This window comes from Saccopteryx bilineata, chromosome 7, assembly GCF_036850765.1.
Source record: "Saccopteryx bilineata isolate mSacBil1 chromosome 7, mSacBil1_pri_phased_curated, whole genome shotgun sequence".
NCBI lineage: Eukaryota > Metazoa > Chordata > Mammalia > Chiroptera > Emballonuridae > Saccopteryx > Saccopteryx bilineata.
The window spans coordinates 98,780,846-98,799,259 of record NC_089496.1 but is presented as its reverse complement, the minus strand read 5'-3'; the positions used below and the strand labels follow the sequence as shown (position 1 = coordinate 98,799,259).

At 48.9% G+C, this 18,414-nt stretch overlaps 1 protein-coding gene across 3 annotated transcripts in view; it reads left to right on the top strand.

The window, feature by feature from the left end:
- Nucleotides 1-18,414, top strand: part of GPAM (glycerol-3-phosphate acyltransferase, mitochondrial) — a 60,463-nt gene that overhangs the window by 34,564 nt on the left and 7,485 nt on the right. For all 3 annotated transcript variants that reach the window (XM_066240553.1, XM_066240552.1, XM_066240554.1), the window contains exons 6-18: nt 556-702; nt 1,647-1,743; nt 2,366-2,502; nt 5,325-5,424; nt 5,756-5,968; nt 7,667-7,780; nt 9,413-9,498; nt 10,187-10,302; nt 12,082-12,152; nt 13,549-13,813; nt 15,811-15,953; nt 17,082-17,159; nt 17,708-17,848. In XM_066240553.1, coding sequence (XP_066096650.1) covers nt 556-702; nt 1,647-1,743; nt 2,366-2,502; nt 5,325-5,424; nt 5,756-5,968; nt 7,667-7,780; nt 9,413-9,498; nt 10,187-10,302; nt 12,082-12,152; nt 13,549-13,813; nt 15,811-15,953; nt 17,082-17,159; nt 17,708-17,848 — 1,708 coding nt within the window. The remainder of the gene's footprint in view (nt 1-555; nt 703-1,646; nt 1,744-2,365; nt 2,503-5,324; nt 5,425-5,755; nt 5,969-7,666; nt 7,781-9,412; nt 9,499-10,186; nt 10,303-12,081; nt 12,153-13,548; nt 13,814-15,810; nt 15,954-17,081; nt 17,160-17,707; nt 17,849-18,414) is intronic.

The following is an 18,414-nucleotide window of genomic DNA, read 5'->3' as shown; positions in this document are numbered from 1 at the left end:
GCTGTTTTAAACTTGAGCTCTGCATTTTTTAAATTATTGGTTTGATTAGAAAACACTTGTGAATATTTATGTCCCTTTTACATCCTTCCTAGAGTTTTATATATCGTTCTAATAGAGTCACAATAGAAATGAATAGTTAGGTCTTCCAAAGTAAAGTTAGACATTCCTTTGACAGTGGGTTTTAGATGCCTCTGAATCATATGGCTGAATGGGTCATCTTCCTTTTCTCTCTTCTGCTCGAGTGCAGCCCTGTGTCTGCTGTAACTGGAGTATTCACATTTGCATAGCTGTATGCAGTGACTTTGAATTAAATTCCCAAATTGGCCTTTAAGAGTCCTTAAGGGGTTCGTTGCTTTAGGAATATGATATCCTTAATGTTTAATAGACAATCAAAGAAAACACTTCTAACTTGAGCTTGTTCGAGCTTGTTCTCTCGTGTGCCACGTATTGGAGAGAAGATGTATCTTGTGTTGTGATGTACAGCTATGGTTCACAAAGTACTGACCGCGGACGGCAGCACAGAGCCAGTCACGTTGTCTGTCTTTCCATTTTCAGAGTGCAGGATGCCATTGCAGAAGTGGCTGCTGAGTTAAACCCTGACGGTTCTGCTCAGCAGCAGTCAAAAGCCATCAGTAAAGTGAGAAAGAAAGCCAAAAGGATCCTTCAAGAAATGGTTGCCACCGTCTCACCAACAATGATCAGGTATTACAAGGCCAGGCAAAAAGTTTTCAGCGAGAGGCATCTTGTTTTAAGTAAACAGAACAGAGCCATTGGACTTTCCTTTCCTGGCACAGAGCTCTCGGTTCTGATGTTAAACCCGGTTCCTCTTTATATTCTCATTCACTGTCTTGGGAAGTAGCACTGTGGCCATGCTTTAAGGTTCCCTAACCTCTGTTCATTGATAACGGTCATTGTATTACAGCTGCTATTTGTTCTCTAGACTTGTTGTGAGCCAGATTTTACACGCCCATGTCTTAAAGGGAGAGGTTTTCTGTATTTTTGCTCATTGAAATTTTCTTTTTCTTTTTTTTTTTTGCATTTTCTTTTTCTGAAGCTGGAAACAGGGAGAGACAGTCAGACAGACTCCCGCATGCGCCCGACCGGGATCCACCCGGCACGCCCACCATGGGGCGATGCTCTGCCCACCAGGGGGTGATGCTCTGCCCATCCTGGGCGTCGCCATATTGCGACCAGAGCCACTCTAGCGCCTGGGGCAGAGGCCGAGGAGCCATCCCCAGCGCCCGGGCCATCTTTGCTCCAATGGAGCCTTGGCTGCGGGAGGGGAAGAGAGAGACAGAGAGGAAGGCACGGCGGAGGGGTGGAGAAGCAAATGGGCGCTTCTCCTATGTGCCCTGGCCAGGAATCGAACCCGGGTCCTCCGCACGCTAGGCCGATGCTCTACCGCTGAGCCCACCGGCCAGGGCCTCATTGAAATTTTCGCTTGGGTATTTACTTCAAAAGTTTAAGGTGTGCTATCAGAGTGAAATGTAGATTTTAGCCCGAAATAAGTGGGTACTTTTATAAGTATACATAGTATATATATACAGTTAGCTGTTTGCTTCCGCAGCTCAGACACATGCACACACGCATAGAGGCACTTACGTTACATGCAGTGAACTCTCTTCTGTCTTTGTTTCCACTTTCAGGCTGACCGGATGGGTGCTGCTGAAACTGTTCAACAGCTTCTTTTGGAACATCCAGATTCACAAGGGGCAACTGGAGATGGTCAAAGCTGCAGCCGAGGCAAGAACATGTGACTCTGTCATTCCTTTTCCTGCCATGGCCTTAGAACTCTTGGAAGAGGCCCTCTAGGATTCTGTTGTGAGCTCCCACCCATTTGGGAGATTCCCCCGTGGGAGAGAACTGCGGGGTCGCGTATGTGGGAGCCACAGTGGGGCGGGGGAGGGCCTCTCAGCGACAGGCGGGACCCCTTTAGTGAGTTACCTTGCAACAGTTCTGAAAATCAGGTAGACCAATCCCTATTTTGTAAGTGAGGAAATAAAGGTTCAGAGAGATTAACAAATTTTCCCAAGTCCCAGCTCGTAAGTGACTTGCCCAGGATTTCAAACCAAACCAGGCTTGACCCCGAAACCTGTGCTGTTTTGACATGACCAGAGCTGCCTCTCAGAGATATATAGGCTCACCTTGAACTCTCGATTACCCTCTACTTCCCTAATTATTATCATTTGTTTTGTAGTTGTTTTTAGCTAGATCAATATTAAAACAATTCATGTTACTGGAAAATGTTTTTAAAGCCTGCGTCACTGATAGCAAGTGTCTGAGTGACTCTAACCAAATAAGCAATTGCGAAGTGTGGTAGAACTTTGCATTTGAATTTTAAACTTGGCGTTTTTCCTTTTACTAGACGAATTTGCCGCTTCTGTTTCTCCCGGTTCATAGATCCCATATCGACTACCTGCTGCTCACATTCATCCTCTTCTGCCACAACATCAAAGCTCCCTACATCGCCTCCGGCAACAACCTCAACATCCCCGTCTTCAGGTGAGGCCGCCATTCTAGCTGAAGGTTTGGAAAGGGTTCCAGTCGGAACGTTTGCTTATTCTACCTTTTGGCACGTTGTTGGAAAGATGTTAGCCTTTTTTATTTTCATTATAGGAGCAATTCATAGTTATTAGGAAAAAATTTGAAAAGGACAAGAAAGCATTAAAGCTGTCTCCCCGTTTCTGTGTTTCATGTGGGATACATGGTGTACTGTGAGTGGCTAAGCTTTACGGGCAATTATGTACCAAATGGATACAAGGCAATTGGAAAGAAAAGATAGCCATCTACTGCATCAGGCCAGGCAGTAGGAGGTGGGGCAGTGGTGCTGGTGTAAAGGCAAGCAAGAGGAAACACGCCTGTTAACTTGGAACTCCCGTCTTACAATTTAGAAGAGCCGGAAACCTGTAACAGCTGCACTGTGGCGTGAAGGTGTGTGTTTTAGAGGTTCCCAGGGGACTGCAGTGCGTTCCATTCCAAGGACACTGTGTATGACAAGCACGTACATTCGGAAGCGTGGTCTGTTCAGGATGCAGACGCTTCATTTGGCTCGGGATGCTGAATGCATTGGGAAGGGTCGAGGCTGGAGGTGGTGACTGTAGGTAACGAGGACTAGATCAGAACAATTTCTAAGCCAAAAATTTGGACTGTATCCTGTACTTGAGAAATGACATGGCAGATTTGCATTTTGAAAAGTCATTGTGGATTAGAGTGAGTTAGAACAGTTCTGGCTCTATTGCAAGAGTTCAGACAAAAGGTAACGAAGGCCTAAATGAGAAGCACAGCAGTGTGTTGGAGAGGTGGGCATTGGTCTGAAAAGTGTGTAGTGAGTTGAATTTACAAGACCCAAGTCTAGTCCAGATAGGGACTCAACAGAGGGGAGAGGGGCGAGGCGGGAGGAAGACCCCGGGTGTTGAGCACCAGGGAGCTGGGTACCAGTGCAGCTGATCACCAGCGGGGAATTGGTGAGGGGCAGGTCTCATTGGTTAGGGACATTGCAGTTTCAAACTGCAGAGCTTACGGCCTCTGTGAGGTCAGCTCTGCGAGTAGTAAGTCGAACAGGAGGATGGATTTGGAGAGACTGGAAAGGAAGTGGGCTAGCAGGTCGGGCCTCAGAGAGAGGCAGTCATTACCTTTGCAGGCTGAGAAGTCAGACCCTCTCAGTCTCACAGTCCGAGGAGCTCCGTCATAACTGCTCACCTCAGAGTTCTGTGGCTATAAGCAGACTCACGTGAACAATTGACGAGAAGCGAAGCTATCCGTTCATAATGTCAGCTGATCCTTACTCAGCAGTGCTACACACAAGAGTGGACAGGACACATAGACCTTGCCTTCAAATAGCTCACAATCTAATGGGGAATAGAGACAAAGAGCCAGCCATCCTACAGTGTCATGTGACTCCACAGGGCAGACCTGCTTTTCCAGGGACTGAGTATCTGTGCCTGCTCTCCCGGGCACCTTTCCTGTATTGAGGAGCCTGGGACACCGGATCAGAAAGTCATCAAAAAGGTGCCGGTAGGCACAGATTAAGAGCAAAGTCTGGGTTCTACAGAGTTCTTGCCCCACACAGTTTGCCTCTTTTGTAAACAAACAACTCATGTCCTCATTCTCTCCAGGTTCTCAACTTGGATCCCTTGGAAATGCTTACTAAACACTGAGGATTTCTGTAACTCCACTGTCCTTGTCACATGACCGTGCCAGTCACTGCTTTAGGCTGTCATTCCTTCACACACGATATGCTGTAGATGACATGGCCTATTGATTGGCACCTTGTGTCACATGCTGGTCTACACATTCATAGACCACCTTTCAGGGTGGGTTATTTTTGGGGTTAGTTCATCTCATTTATTATGAACTTATTCTACAGAATTTTACTTTTGAAGAGTGATATTAAGTTCCAGGAACATCGTACTGTTGTCTTTTTGTACTGACTATAGAAGATACCAAATATACATATATATCATATAAACATTTATATTTATATGAAGATTGCTCTATTTGGAAAGAATATGAGAAGGCTCTGAGTTGAGAGAGGTTGACTTAATATAAGAAAATTTCAATTTTATTGCAGCAATAAATCAGTATTCTAAAAAGAGTCCTGAGGTTGTGAAAAAAATTGTTTTATTCCCTGTGTAGGTACACGAAGCAAATTCTTATTCCAACTTTTGAAAAGATGGTTTTGCTTGGTTTTAGTGTGATAAAATCATCCTTGTCTCACAAAGACACTCTGAACAACACTTATTTGAGAAAATTTCTCCAAAGTACCTTTTGCAACATTGCACTTTGTAGGAAATGTGCCATAGGCAAATTTTGAGATGTCTTATGGACAGTGTCTTGAGACCATGGACAGGGCTTTAAAATTTAGCATTATTTCATACTCCTCTTATACTCTACAGCAGGGGTCCCCAAACTTTTTACACAGGGGGCCAGTTCACTGTCCCTCAGACTGTTGGAGGGCCGCCACATACAGTGCTCCTCTCACTGACCACCAGTGAAAGAGGTGCCCCTTCCGGAAGTGCGGCGGGGGCCGGATAAATGGCCTCAGGGGGCCACATGCAGCCTGTGGGCCGTAGTTTGGGGACGCCTGCTCTACAGCATCGGATTGCAGAGTTGTATATCAGAGAGGCTCCCTTGGGCTGGAACAGCTGTAACAGAACCTCAGCCTATGAAGTGATGTTCTGAAGGCGATGAGTAGTGAGTGACTGAAACATGTCCACATCCTCGCTGTCAGCAACTCCAACAGCACGTTCACATTGCAGCTGTTTTGAAGTAACTTGAAATTTGAGGATTCTCTGTAAATAATTAATGCACTTTTGAATTTCTAGTACCTTGATTCATAAGCTTGGGGGCTTTTTCATACGGCGGAGGCTGGATGAAACGCCAGATGGGCGGAAGGACGTCCTCTACAGAGCGCTGCTCCACGGGGTGTGTATCCTGATTATTCCCAAAGACGTTCTTTACTTAGCTCAGTAGAAGGAAAAGGAGACTTGATTGCCACTGAAAAAAAACAAACCGTTGGCTGAGTAATTACTTGATTGATTATTGCGTGGGAATGGTTCGATGATGATTTTTTGTTACCACTGAAATATACCGTTAGAGGAGCTGTCTTGTTATTATTTATGTGAGTAAGATATTTTGTCAGTAGGGAAATTATATAGGTTTTGGGATTTTTTTTTAAAGATTGAACTTTGCTGAACCTTTCTTTTCTAAGTTGGGTGGTCTTGGATTCACATTTTACTTTCTCCTGATACCCCAGCATATAGTTGAACTACTTCGACAGCAGCAGTTCTTGGAGATTTTTCTGGAAGGCACACGCTCTCGGAGTGGAAAAACCTCCTGTGCTCGGGCAGGACTCTTGTCAGTGGTGGTAGATACTCTGTCAACCAACACCATCCCGGACATCTTGATCATACCTGTCGGAATCTCCTACGACCGTATTATCGAAGGTCACTACAATGGCGAACAGCTGGTGAGAGGGCTGCCTAACCTCGGACCTTCTTTGCTTTCAAGTCTGTTGCTTTTGGAATTAATTAGGATTTTTTTTTTTTGGCACCACCTAGTTTTAAAGTGCTGTAGGAAACGGCAGGGTGGGAAAGGTGAGTATCAGCCTGGTTGGGGGGCTGACGTGGTGCCCCCTGCAGCTGGGGCAGTGACATGAGCAGGTGGATCAGTGCTGGGGAATGGAAGCACACTTGGCACTGAGTTGCTGTCTCTACTGTGGTGGCGTTTGTGTGGTTTTTCTCCCCAGGCCTTACTGTTTATGTGTAGATTCTAGATTAAGCTGGTGAGATCACATCAACAAGGAAACTAAATTAATTTGAGAAAAGGCAGTATTACTGTTTTCTGTAAACGTTTTATTGAATAAAGTATAATAGTTATAGAAGAATGTACAAATTGTAAGCATGTAGCTTGAATTATCACAAAGTGCACACAGCCATGTAACCAGCACCAAACTCAAGGGTGACCACTTTTCTTGATGTAAGGCACACAGTAGTTTGCCTGTTTTGAACTCTGTACACTTGACGTTGTATAGTGTGTGGTCTTTCTGCATCTGGTTTCCTTTGTTCAAGCAATTGTGTGATTCATCTGTAGAAGAGTTGCTTATTCTCATAGCTGGGTGGTATTCCCGTTTATGACTGTACCATACGTTATCTTTTCTATTGTGGAAAGACAGTTTGGTTTCTTGTTTTTGACTGTGATCATTGTTGTACATTTCTCTTGATGACCATATGCATGCATTCTTTTGGGCACATGCCCAAGAATGGAATTGTTGGGTCATAAAGTATATGTATGTTCAGCTTTAGTAAATACTGCTAAACAGGTTTCCAAAATGCTTCTACCAACTTCCCAACCTGCCGGCATTGAGAGAATTCTAGAGAAATTTAGTTTTGTTCTATAGTGTGGAAGTCTTGGGCAATATACTTGTTTTAAGCCTACTGCCCAGCACACATCAGAAGCTCAAGGACACCTGATAATTGGAAGCTTTCAAAGTTAAGTGATAGGCCTGGATTTTTATCTGAATCTCTTATGAAATTATTCTTTGTGTTTATTGGGTGTCCTGCGTGTATATTCCACTCACGCTGTCTCGTGAGGTCATATCTGAGTCCTGTGTCCATGATATGGCTGTCGTTGTGCCTTACATATACTAAATGTTCAGTAAATGCTTATTGAATGAATCATTAGCTCCAAGACCACAGTGGGGCTGGGTCGGACACTCAGCTGTCTAATGTTAGGTATTTGGACTCTGGTGATCATCAGATCTTAGATTAGTGGCCTCTTTGACATCTTATTTTTATCTGAGAATTGAAGAATAATTTTTTAACATTGTATCATTTTTAACCTTCCTTCGTTAGCAATTGTATTTTTGTGAATTACGTAATTAAAGTACTGAATGAATTTATTTTAAATGTTTTGTTTTTCATTGACCAAATTACCTCTCCCAATGACATGGTTACATCTTTTAGAATCTTTGAATGCTCACTATTTTCTGACAGGTCTCAGTCAATGAATAGTTATTTTCTTCGTTCATCGTTGTTGTTTTTTTACAATATGAACCTCTAGCTTCCATAAAAATCCAACTTAAAGCTCTATTCTTTGGGTAACAGAGTGTTTGCATATGTGTGAGCTATATTTCTTACCATGTTATTCTTCCAAAATTGGAATTTAGGGAAAGCCTAAGAAGAACGAGAGCCTGTGGAGTGTAGCTAGAGGTGTTATCAGAATGTTACGGAAAAACTACGGGTGTGTCAGAGTGGACTTTGCTCAGCCGTTTTCCTTAAAGGTGAGTGCTGGGATGAAGATGTTTAAAGTGCTGGTATAGCTCGATGTCAGATCTGAGCTCCAGTCCCGCCTCAGTCCTGCTTCTATTGCCTCAGTTTCTTCTCTTGTAAAATGAGGACTGTGTCAGAAATGGTGTTTCCACCTGACCTGTGGTGGTGCAGTGGATGGAGCGTCGGCTTGGGATGCTGAGGGCCTCAGTTTAAAACCTCGAGGTCACCAGCTAGAGCTTGGGTTCATCAGCTGGAGTATGGGCTTGCCAGCTTGAGCACAGGATCATCAACGTGATCCCAAGGTTGCTGGCTTGAGCCCAAAGATCATGGGCTTGAAGCCCAAAGGTCGCTGGCTTGAACCCAAGATCACTGACTTGACCAAGTGGTTACTGGCTCCACTGAACCCCCCCTGCCCCCCCCCCCCCCCCGTCAAGGCATGTATGAGAAGCAGTCAGTGAACAACTAAAGTGACGCAACTACGAGTTGATGCTTCTCATGTCTCTCCTCGTTCTCTCTCCCTTCCTGTCTCTCTTAAAAAGAAAAATAAAAGACTAGGATTTCCTAAATTTTTCCACTAAAGTACACCTCTTAACAAAGGACAGTGAATATCTATCTTTGGGAGATATTAGGTTCTATTAGGTTCAACATTTATTGCTTTTTTATTTATTTATTTTTAATTCATGAGACTTTTACTTATTTTATAAGTGTTTTAAAATTGTCTTTAGGGGAAAATTTTTCAAAACATGTCTCCTAAAAGCTTGGTACAAGCGACAGCCTAGGATGATCTAACGCAGTGGTTTTCAACCCCGGACCACGGACTGGTGCTGGTCCGCCAGAAATTTCGTGCCTGTCTGTGAAAAAGTTAACCACCCTGATGCTCTGTGAAGACTGTTCCGTGGACTGGCCATTGGAAACCACTGCTCTCCCCTACTATTGACTGGAATCCAGGCCCCACACACTCTGAGGGATATGGCCAGTCTCACGGAGAAGCCTTGGTGGGTCCCCGAGGTCGTTGCAGTGCTGAGTTCCTAGGACTTGAAATTGGTTAAAGAGAAAGAGATGAGTGGGTAATGGAGTTGGGAGTCCCAGGGACTGGGGACAGAATTCCTGCTTCTCCTCTGTCTCATTTCCATTTTATTATAGAAGATTCTGTGCTAGGTGCTTGCTGGCCTCATGTGCTTCCAGCTTTCAGGGACCGCATCATCTCTTACCGTTTTATGGGAAAAGCTGCTGCTCAGCGTCTGCCTTGCTCTGTGCTTTGGGGTTGGGTGCTTCTGAGTCTCATGGGACCCTCAGGCTATCATCTTTCCTTTAAAAGCAAGTTTATGTCAGCACTAATAATAATACTGGGAATGTCAAATTGTTTCTTGAAGACGTGAGGAAAGTTCATTTTCTCCTGTAATTTATAAATGATTTTGCTTAAGCATCATCCCTTTCTTCGATGTTCAGTTCTGAGGGTTCGTCCTTGACAACTTTCCATGAGCCATTCGGGACTTCTGAAGAGAGATGGGGTATAAGAAGCATTTCTCACGCTCTTAGCGTGCTCATTTTATAAAACACCTCCCCTTTCACTTGTTGAAGATTGAGTGTGTTCTGTGTGTGTTGATGCAAGTGAGACAATGAGAGTAAATTTTTTCCCCCAGGAATACTTGGAAAGCCACAGTCAGAAACCTGTGTCTGCCCCACTTTCTCTGGAACAAGCTCTGTTACCAGCTATACTTCCTTCCAGGTGACGTTTGTGGAAGTTTTTAATACCAACTAAGCCATCAGTTAGCTGTTATTTTTTATATTGCACGGAAAAATGGGCTAACTTTCCTAAGAACGTGCATGTGGTTGCTTTTCCTTTCCCTTGGTCTTGTAAAGGATGTTGAAGGTGGGGTGCTTTCTGTGGGGAGGGCTTTGATTTATTTGACTTATACAGTCTATTTGATTTTGTGAATCAGGGAGGAGTTCTTACTTGATTTATGCTATTGAATGTTTGAACTGAATTCTTTTGGTAGAAGCTCAGATTATACACACTGTACATAAATGGTTCAACATACATGAGTTTTTCAGAATTCAAAATGAGTTGTGACTTAGAGGAATTGGGTATTAAGCCCTTCTTTTAATGTGTTCAAGTGTGAAATTTTCATAAAGGTTTTGAAACAAGGTACTTTGCTTTATGCATATTTTTCAGCCAATGGGTTTTAGACATGACTTAGCAGTAGACTGTTTAGTTACAACTAAATAATGTGTTTTGGCCGGAGAGTGTAGTAAACATAATGGAGGACAACAACCCCTAGAAGTAATCTTTTTGTGATTTAAATGTAGACTGTAGTCATGTTCAGTATCTAATACGCCTACGCCTCAGGCCCATGTGGTTCGCTTGGGAAGAGAGTGGGATTGTCAAAGTGTAATCTTAAAGAAACACTTTTCAGACCCAGCGAAGCTGCCAGTGAGGGCGCAGACACGTCCACCAGTGAGTCCAGAACCGCGGCAGACGAGTCGTTCCGGAGACGACTGATTGCCAATCTGGCAGAGCACATCCTCTTCAGTAAGTAGCGCGCCCGCCTCCGTGTTTCAGCGGCTCCGGGTCGCCCGGCGCGGGGCAGACCCTCCAAGTAGAGGAGTAAGACAGCTCACAGATGGCCTGCCGATCAGTGGGTGCTCTGGTTTTAAAAAGATAGGGCGTTGCCAAAGTGACTTGTTCTCTCTTTTGCTCAGGAATCTGTTCCCTTGAACTGACTCGCAGTACAGCATCCAGGTTCATGGTTATTGTCCCTTTCCTCCCTGACCCTATGATGATTCAGCCAATCGGAGGGGCTGTTATGTGTAAAGCTTTGTCTCAGCTGTGGGGAACACAGACTGAGAAGTTCATTGGTCAGCACTTAGAGAGCCTATGCTGTTCTCTGTGGGATAGCCGTACACAATTAATTTAAGTGGGAGGGACCCAGAGTGGAGTTGAGCGTAGAATTAGCCTTCCGTAAGTTCCAAGTCACAGTGCTGTGTGGTGTGCTTTATGGCCCCTGGCAGCATCCGGGTCCCTGCGTGTGCCGCCCAGTATGTGCAGCCGTGTTTCCTGTGCCCCCTACCCCAGCAGCTCAGAGTCTCAGCACTTCCGCCGACACTGGTGGAGCGTGGGGACACCTCACCTGCTGTGCTGCTCCCATGCCTGCCCCTGCTGGGCCGCGCACTCTTAAAAACATGGTGACTCCCCTGTGCTTCAGCTCTGGCTGCTGTAAATAATGCACCCTTCATGCTGGAAAGGCGGATAAAACCCACCACCCCAGTAACCAGGGGTGTTGCTGTCTAGGCTCTGCACATCATTTTTACTGTTTTGTGCTGTGCCATTTGTAACAGATATTTACTCACGTTTTTAAAACAACTCTTAATGAACATTCTTTTTAATGGTTATAAATATAGTACTGGGTACTGTTTTGTGTTTTAAACACTGGATACGACCTCTATAGTGAGTGAAGTATTCACGAATTCATTATCATCTCAGAAAACTCACAAGTGGTGTCTTTATTTCAGATTATTTCATAGATGCTCTCATATTTGACTTATACAATTACAATTTTCTACAAATTCAGGGTATTGGGTTATGAGCTGTAGTCATTCTCAGATGTATGTCTGCCACCTGCCGCCCCACCTCTGACCCACGTCTGGCCCGGGTGGAAAGAGGAAGCGAGCATGTGATGAGCAGCGACACTGGGCTGGTGGCTTCCTTCTCACTCAGCCCCAAGGACTGGGTGGCGGCCTCAGTCTACCAGTGGGGGAGCTCGGGCGGGAATTTGAGTGCTTTTCCCCAACTCACGAAATTAGTCAGTGTAGAAGTTAGCTTTTGAACCCAGATTTTCTGACTTTGAATCTGCCTCCCCCCCTCCCCCCGCACCTTTGTTTGAACGTGGTGGCGAACTCCTGTGGGAGCTGTATAGCATCACAGTTACAGTGGTCCGCAGCCAGGAGCAAGCCCAGAAAGGCGGCAGTGGGACATTCTGCAGCGCCTGCAGGGCGGGACCCTGCTCTGGGTCTCGGTGTTTCCATACTGGTGGCTCTTGGCCATTCGGTAACTAAATCCCAGTAGCCTGGATTGAAAGCAGACCTGCCTTGGACTGGACTCTAATACACCGTGTGATGAACAGCGACCTTTCCTGGCCCAGAACAGGGCATAATGTTGTAACTGCCTTTTGGTAAATCGCCTTTATGGGAAATGTGGTGGAGAACTTTTAGAGTTTTAAATGCTCCTATTTAAGATTGAGGTACTTTTCAAAGTTTCAGCTCTATTTAAAAAAAAAATAAGTGTGACTAAAGCTTTGTGTTTGCCTTGCAGCGGCCAGCAAGTCCTGTGCTATCATGTCGACACACATCGTGGCCTGCCTGCTCCTCTACCGCCACAGGCAGGTACGTCCGCGGTGTCGCCTGGGTAACGGTAAGCGGGGCGGTGCTTCGTCAGCTGTTTAAATCCTGAGTCGCCGGTGGAGCTGGCTCAGCTCTGGCCGGTCCTGTGAGGTCAACAGTAATATAAGCTAAGGGCCCTGCCCCCAGGAGCTCACAGACCTGCCTGGTGAAGAAATCTACATGAGAAAACTAGACCGCTTCATTTATTTATTTAGTATTGATTGATTGATAGATTTTTTTTTTTTTTTTAAGAGGAAGGGAGAGAGAGAGAGCGACATCGATTTGTTGCTCTACTTATTTGTGCATTCACTGGTTGGTTCTTGTATGTGTCCTGAGCAGAGATTGAACCTGTAACCTTGGTGTATTGGGGTGATGCTTTAACTCACTGAGCTGCCCAGCCAGGGGCCAAGGCAGCTTGGCCCCTGAGCTTTTTATATGTATATAAAATAGTAATATATCCTTTTGAGTGATCTAGTTAATGTCAATAAGGCCTATTTTGATTGACATGTGGATAGTGAATGGTTTTCCAGCTTTTTGATTTTTTTTTTTTTTTTTTTTTGTATTTTTCTGAAGCTGGAAACGGGGAGGCAGTCAGACAGACTCCCGCATGCGCCCGACCGGGATCTACCCGGCACGCCCACCAGGGGGCGATGCTCTGCCCATCCGGGGCGTCGCTCTGTCGCGATCAGAGCCACTCTAGCGCCTGGGGCGGAGGCCAAGGAGCCATCCCCAGCGCCTGGGCCATCTTTTGCTCCAATGGAGCCTCGGCTGCGGAAGGGGAAGAGAGAGACAGAGAGGAAGGAGAGGGGGAGGGGTGGAGAAGCAGATGGGCGCTTCTCCTATGTGCCCTGGCTGGGAATCGAACCCGGGACTTCCTCACACCAGGCCGATGCTCTACCACTGAGCCAACCGGCCAGGGCCATCCAGCTCTTTGATTTATATTTAGTGCCATACTCCACCCTCGTGCAATGCCCTTGTGCTGCAATGGGCTGTGTCTGTCTCGCTCAGCAAACATGTTCTCAACACCGAACATAGAGCCAGTATCTCTAGGCCCCCAATAAACATCTGTCAGATAGGTATTCAGTGTGAGGGGAATTCTTGCTAAAATTAAGCACTTCTCATTTTCAGATGGAGGCTTCCTCTCTTTCTGATCTTACATGCTCATATCGTGTGTGACTAGAGTGTCTCTCAGGGTGAAATACCAATTTCTTGACCTTTTGGGGGCCAGCTTTTTAGCCAGTGTTTTTGACTTTCTCTGCATTGGTGTCATGGCCCCTTTTCTGTGTGTGCCGACAGGAGCTACAGGAAAGCCAAGGCAAGGAGAAGTCCTCAGAACGGCCTCTGGCCTCTGGGACGTAGGCTTTTCTCTGTCACGAGACCATTCTGTCTGTTTCTCTAGGGAGTTGATCTGTCTACGTTGGTGGAGGACTTCTTTGTGATGAAGGAGGAAGTCCTGGCTCGTGACTTTGACCTGGGGTTCTCGGGAAATTCCGAAGATGTGGTCGTCCATGCCATACAGCTGCTGGGAAACTGTGTCACCATCACCCACACCAGCAGGAACGATGAGTTCTTCATTACTCCCAGCACAACCGTCCCGTCAGTCTTTGAGCTGAACTTCTACAGCAACGGGGTCCTGCACGTCTTCATCCTGGAGGCCATCATAGGTATGCTGGGCACCGAAGCATCTTTATGGAAACACAAGGGCCTAAGACACACAGTGGTGTCCACTTCAGTTTGAATGGTGGCCTCTTGTTTGAGGGAATGTGTTACTGTCTTTTTAGCTTTCACCTAAAAATACAGTCTGCTGTATTACGATAGCTTATTTTTCCATCTATTATTCAACAAGTAGCTCCTGAATTACTGCATAGTATTACACTTATGACTAAGGAAGAAAGATAAGGTGTCCGCTACCCCAGAGCTGAGAAGCTAAGGGAGAGGGGACACGCGCATGGCAGCGGGGAGAGACTAAGGGAGAGGGGACACGCACATGGCAGCGGGGAGAGACTAAGGGAGAGGGGACACGCACACGGCAGCGGGGAGAGACTAAGGGAGAGGGGACACGCGCACGGCAGCGGGGAGAGACTAAGGGAGAGGGGACACGCGCACGGCAGCGGGGAGAGACTAAGGGAGAGGGGACACGCACACGGCAGCGGGGAGAGGCTAAGGGAGAGGGGACACGCGCACGGCAGCGGGGAGAGTAAGGGAGAGGGGACACGCACACGGCAGCGGGGAGAGGCTAAGGGAGAGGGGACACGCACACGGCAGCGGGGAGAGACTAAGGGAGAGGGGACACGCGCACGGCAGCGGGGAGAGTAAGGGAGAGGGGACACGCACACGGCAGCGGGGAGAGACTAAGGGAGAGGGGACACGCGCACGGCAGCGGGGAGAGACTAAGGGAGAGGGGACACGCACATGGCAGCGGGGAGAGACTAAGGGAGAGGGGACACGCGCACGGCAGCGGGGAGAGACTAAGGGAGAGGACACGCACACGGCAGCGGGGAGAGTAAGGGAGAGGGGACACGCACACGGCAGCGGGGAGAGACTAAGGGAGAGGGGACACGCGCACGGCAGCGGGGAGAGATTAAGGGAGAGGGGACACGCGCACGGCAGCGGGGAGAGACTAAGGGAGAGGGGACACGCGCACGGCAGCGGGGAGAGACTAAGGGAGAGGGGACACGCGCACGGCAGCGGGGAGAGACTAAGGGAGAGGGGACACGCACACGGCAGCGGGGAGAGGCTAAGGGAGAGGGGACACGCGCACGGCAGCGGGGAGAGTAAGGGAGAGGGGACACGCACACGGCAGCGGGGAGAGGCTAAGGGAGAGGGGACACGCACACGGCAGCGGGGAGAGGCTAAGGGAGAGGGGACACGCGCACGGCAGCGGGGAGAGTAAGGGAGAGGGGACACGCACACGGCAGCGGGGAGAGACTAAGGGAGAGGGGACACGCGCACGGCAGCGGGGAGAGACTAAGGGAGAGGGGACACGCACACGGCAGCGGGGAGAGACTAAGGGAGAGGGGACACGCGCACGGCAGCGGGGAGAGACTAAGGGAGAGGGGACACGCACACGGCAGCGGGGAGAGACTAAGGGAGAGGGGACACGCGCACGGCAGCGGGGAGAGTAAGGGAGAGGGGACACGCACACGGCAGCGGGGAGAGACTAAGGGAGAGGGGACACGCGCACGGCAGCGGGGAGAGACTGCGGGAGAGGGGACACGCGCACGGCAGCGGGGAGAGACTAAGGGAGAGGGGACACGCGCACGGCAGCGGGGAGAGACTAAGGGAGAGGGGACACGCGCACGGCAGCGGGGAGAGACTAAGGGAGAGGGGACATGCACATGGCACATGGCAGCGGGGAGAGACTAAAGGAGAGGGGACACGCACATGGCAGCGGTGTGAGTGGTGGGGGCTCCAGTGTGACCCAGGGCAACACAGGAGGAGAGCAGGGGGCAGAAGCCCCCCAAGGAAGGCTTTGGGTGGAATTGGGGTCACATGGAATGCTGAGACATGAGTCCTGAGGGGATTTACTTACATTTCTCCAGTGAAATGCAGATGATTTTTAGCTGTGACAACCTACTAGGGCAGTCCAGGTGTCCCGAGCCAGGGGATATTTCTCTGGAGCCCTGGGGCGGCCGGCCTCATGGCAGCTTTCCTTCCCCAGCCTGCAGCCTCTACGCCGTCCTGAAGAAGAGGCCCGTGGGCGGGCCGGCCAGCGGGCCCCCCAGCACCGTCAGCCAGGAGCAGCTGGTGCGGAAGGCAGCCAGTCTGTGCTACCTGCTGTCTAATGAAGGCACCATCTCTCTCGTGAGTCAGCCCTTCTCCGCGTTGCCTGTTCTCCTCTTCTCCTTGAGCTTTTGTATGGGAGCAGAAAGCACCTCTGTGTTGCTCTTAGACGAGTCTTGGTCTGTTACCAAGGCTTTCTCTTCTCTCTTGGTGACCTCCAAACCAGTCTGTGGTTTGCTGTCTGGGTGCTGCTGGAGTCACCGCTCTAGTGAGCCCTAGTGCACACACGAGGTGTGTTAGGACAGGTGGTCAGCATTCTGCATTCATCTCGTTAAACTTACTGAGCTCTTAGTAGCATTTGGCACTGGGTCAGAGGTTTGTAAGTGATTAACACGCCCACTCGTGGATGACAGGTCCACAGAAAAGAGTCCGGAACAATCTTAAAAATCATCTGCTCAACCCTTTCTCACTTTCCAAATGGGGAAACGAAGGCCCAGCAGTCCTCATGAGCCTTTGTGTTAGATTCAAGCATGTGTTGACAGTTACAAGGAGGCATATGTATTAAGCAGTAGAGAAGTAATTTTTTCTAAAACTCATCAACAAATTTATTTAAAGTCGGGTATCCTCTCGCACCTACCTGAATGTGCCTCGGGATGTTTACGAGTGCGTGTGTTCTGAGTACAGCCTTCCTCCGCAGTGTTCTTTGCGCGTGACATACTGTGACCCTGTTGGAGAATCCATTTTGTCCCAGCCTTTTGGGGCAGAGTGGGAGGGGAGGAGGGAGATGAGGCCCCGAGGTGGCCGTAACCCTTTCCCTGGGTCTGTTTTGAGTTACTTGATTATTGCGTTTGCTTATCCACCACCCGTGCGAACGGTATTTACGGTGTGATAGCTTTTGCAGAGAAACTGTCTTATAGAGAAGAAACAGGAGGGGGCCTGACCGGCAGCCCCTCTGAGGGCTTGGTTCATGGAGGGCGGGGAGAGACTGTGCCTGGGAACACCTGTGGCAGGTGCTCTGCCAGCCGGGGAACAGGTCTCTTCTGTGGCCTTGCTCATGACCACACATATGTATCAGAAGGGTAGGTGTCAGAAATCTTAGGATTTGCCCAGCAGAGCGAGGTGGGGTATGTCATGGAAGTCTTTGGCTTTTCTGTGTTTAATAAAAGTGTGGGACCGTGACATTGACGTTGACATGTATTTTCCTTTCAGCCCTGCCAGACGTTTTACCAGATCTGCCACGAAACGGTGGGCAGGTTCGTCCAGTATGGCATCCTGGTCGTGGCGGAGGTGAGGCCGCGCTCCCGTTCGCCCTTGTTCTGTTTCTCGCTCTTCATTTCCTTGTCTTTTCCTACCAATTATTTTAACCTTTGTTACAACCACTTACTTTAAGCAGTGATTACATTTGACATGTAGTCCAGACCAGGTGAAGAGAAGAGAAAAATCAGAATGGGGAGAGTGAAGGCCTTTTGGGATTAAGATTTTGATTCCTTTTTTGCTGTGGCTTGCACACACGCGCTTTTCTCTTTTGAGATTTTGTTGTAATTTCGGTAGATTTAGTCGAGTGGGTGTGGCCTGCGAAAGGAGATGTCAGTTTGGAAGAGTGGCGGGTATTTTTACCTGATGTGTCTGGTGGCTTTCCCCCTCCTCTGGGCTGGGGGAGGGCAGTGGATTGAGGCCGTAAATCATGGGATGGAGAGGAGGGGCGCAGGCCATGAGAGAGGCTGCGGGGAGTGGTGGGGTGGGGTGGAGGCGGGGTCCGGCCTGCGGGGGTCTGGCCGGCGGGGGCTTGTGCGCCTGCGCGCCCACGTTCACTGTTGGTCCTCTCCTTGGCACAGCAAGATGATCAGGAAGACGTTAGCCCTGGTCTCGCCGAGCAGCAGTGGGACAAGAAGCTTCCTGACCCTTTGTCCTGGAGAAGCGACGAAGAGGATGAAGATAGCGATTTCGGCGAGGAGCAGCGAGATTGCTACCTGAAGGTACTTTGGGGAGGAATTCTGGTGGGCAGGACGGAGAGGAGGAGAGGTTTATGCTGCTGGTTAACGACTGGTTAACGAGGTCGCGATGAGCTGGGACTCGGGTGACCTAGCTGAAGGCCCCTCCACCCAGCATGACACTTCCACCTGGTGAATAAGGGCACCAACGCTGTTTGGGCTGAATACCTTCAGTTATTCCGTTTGAGTAGAATTAAATGGAAGAGAAAACAGGAGTGAACATTTGGGAACGGGACTGTCCCGGATGAGGTCGCTCGTGATCCTCACAGGAACGAGCAGGTGCAGCCGGGCGCCCACGGCGCACTCACTCCTGACGGGGCGGGGCTCGCGGCCAGCGGTCACCCGAGCAGGTGCAGCCGGGCCGGGCGCCCACAGCGCACTCACTCCTGACGGGGCGGGGCTCGCGGCCAGCGGTCACCCGAGCAGGTGCAGCCGGGCGCCCACGGCGCACTCACTCCTGACGGGGCGGGGCTCGCGGCCAGCGGTCACCCGAGCAGGTGCAGCCGGGCGCCCACGGCGCACTCACTCCTGACGGGGTGGGGCTTGCGGTC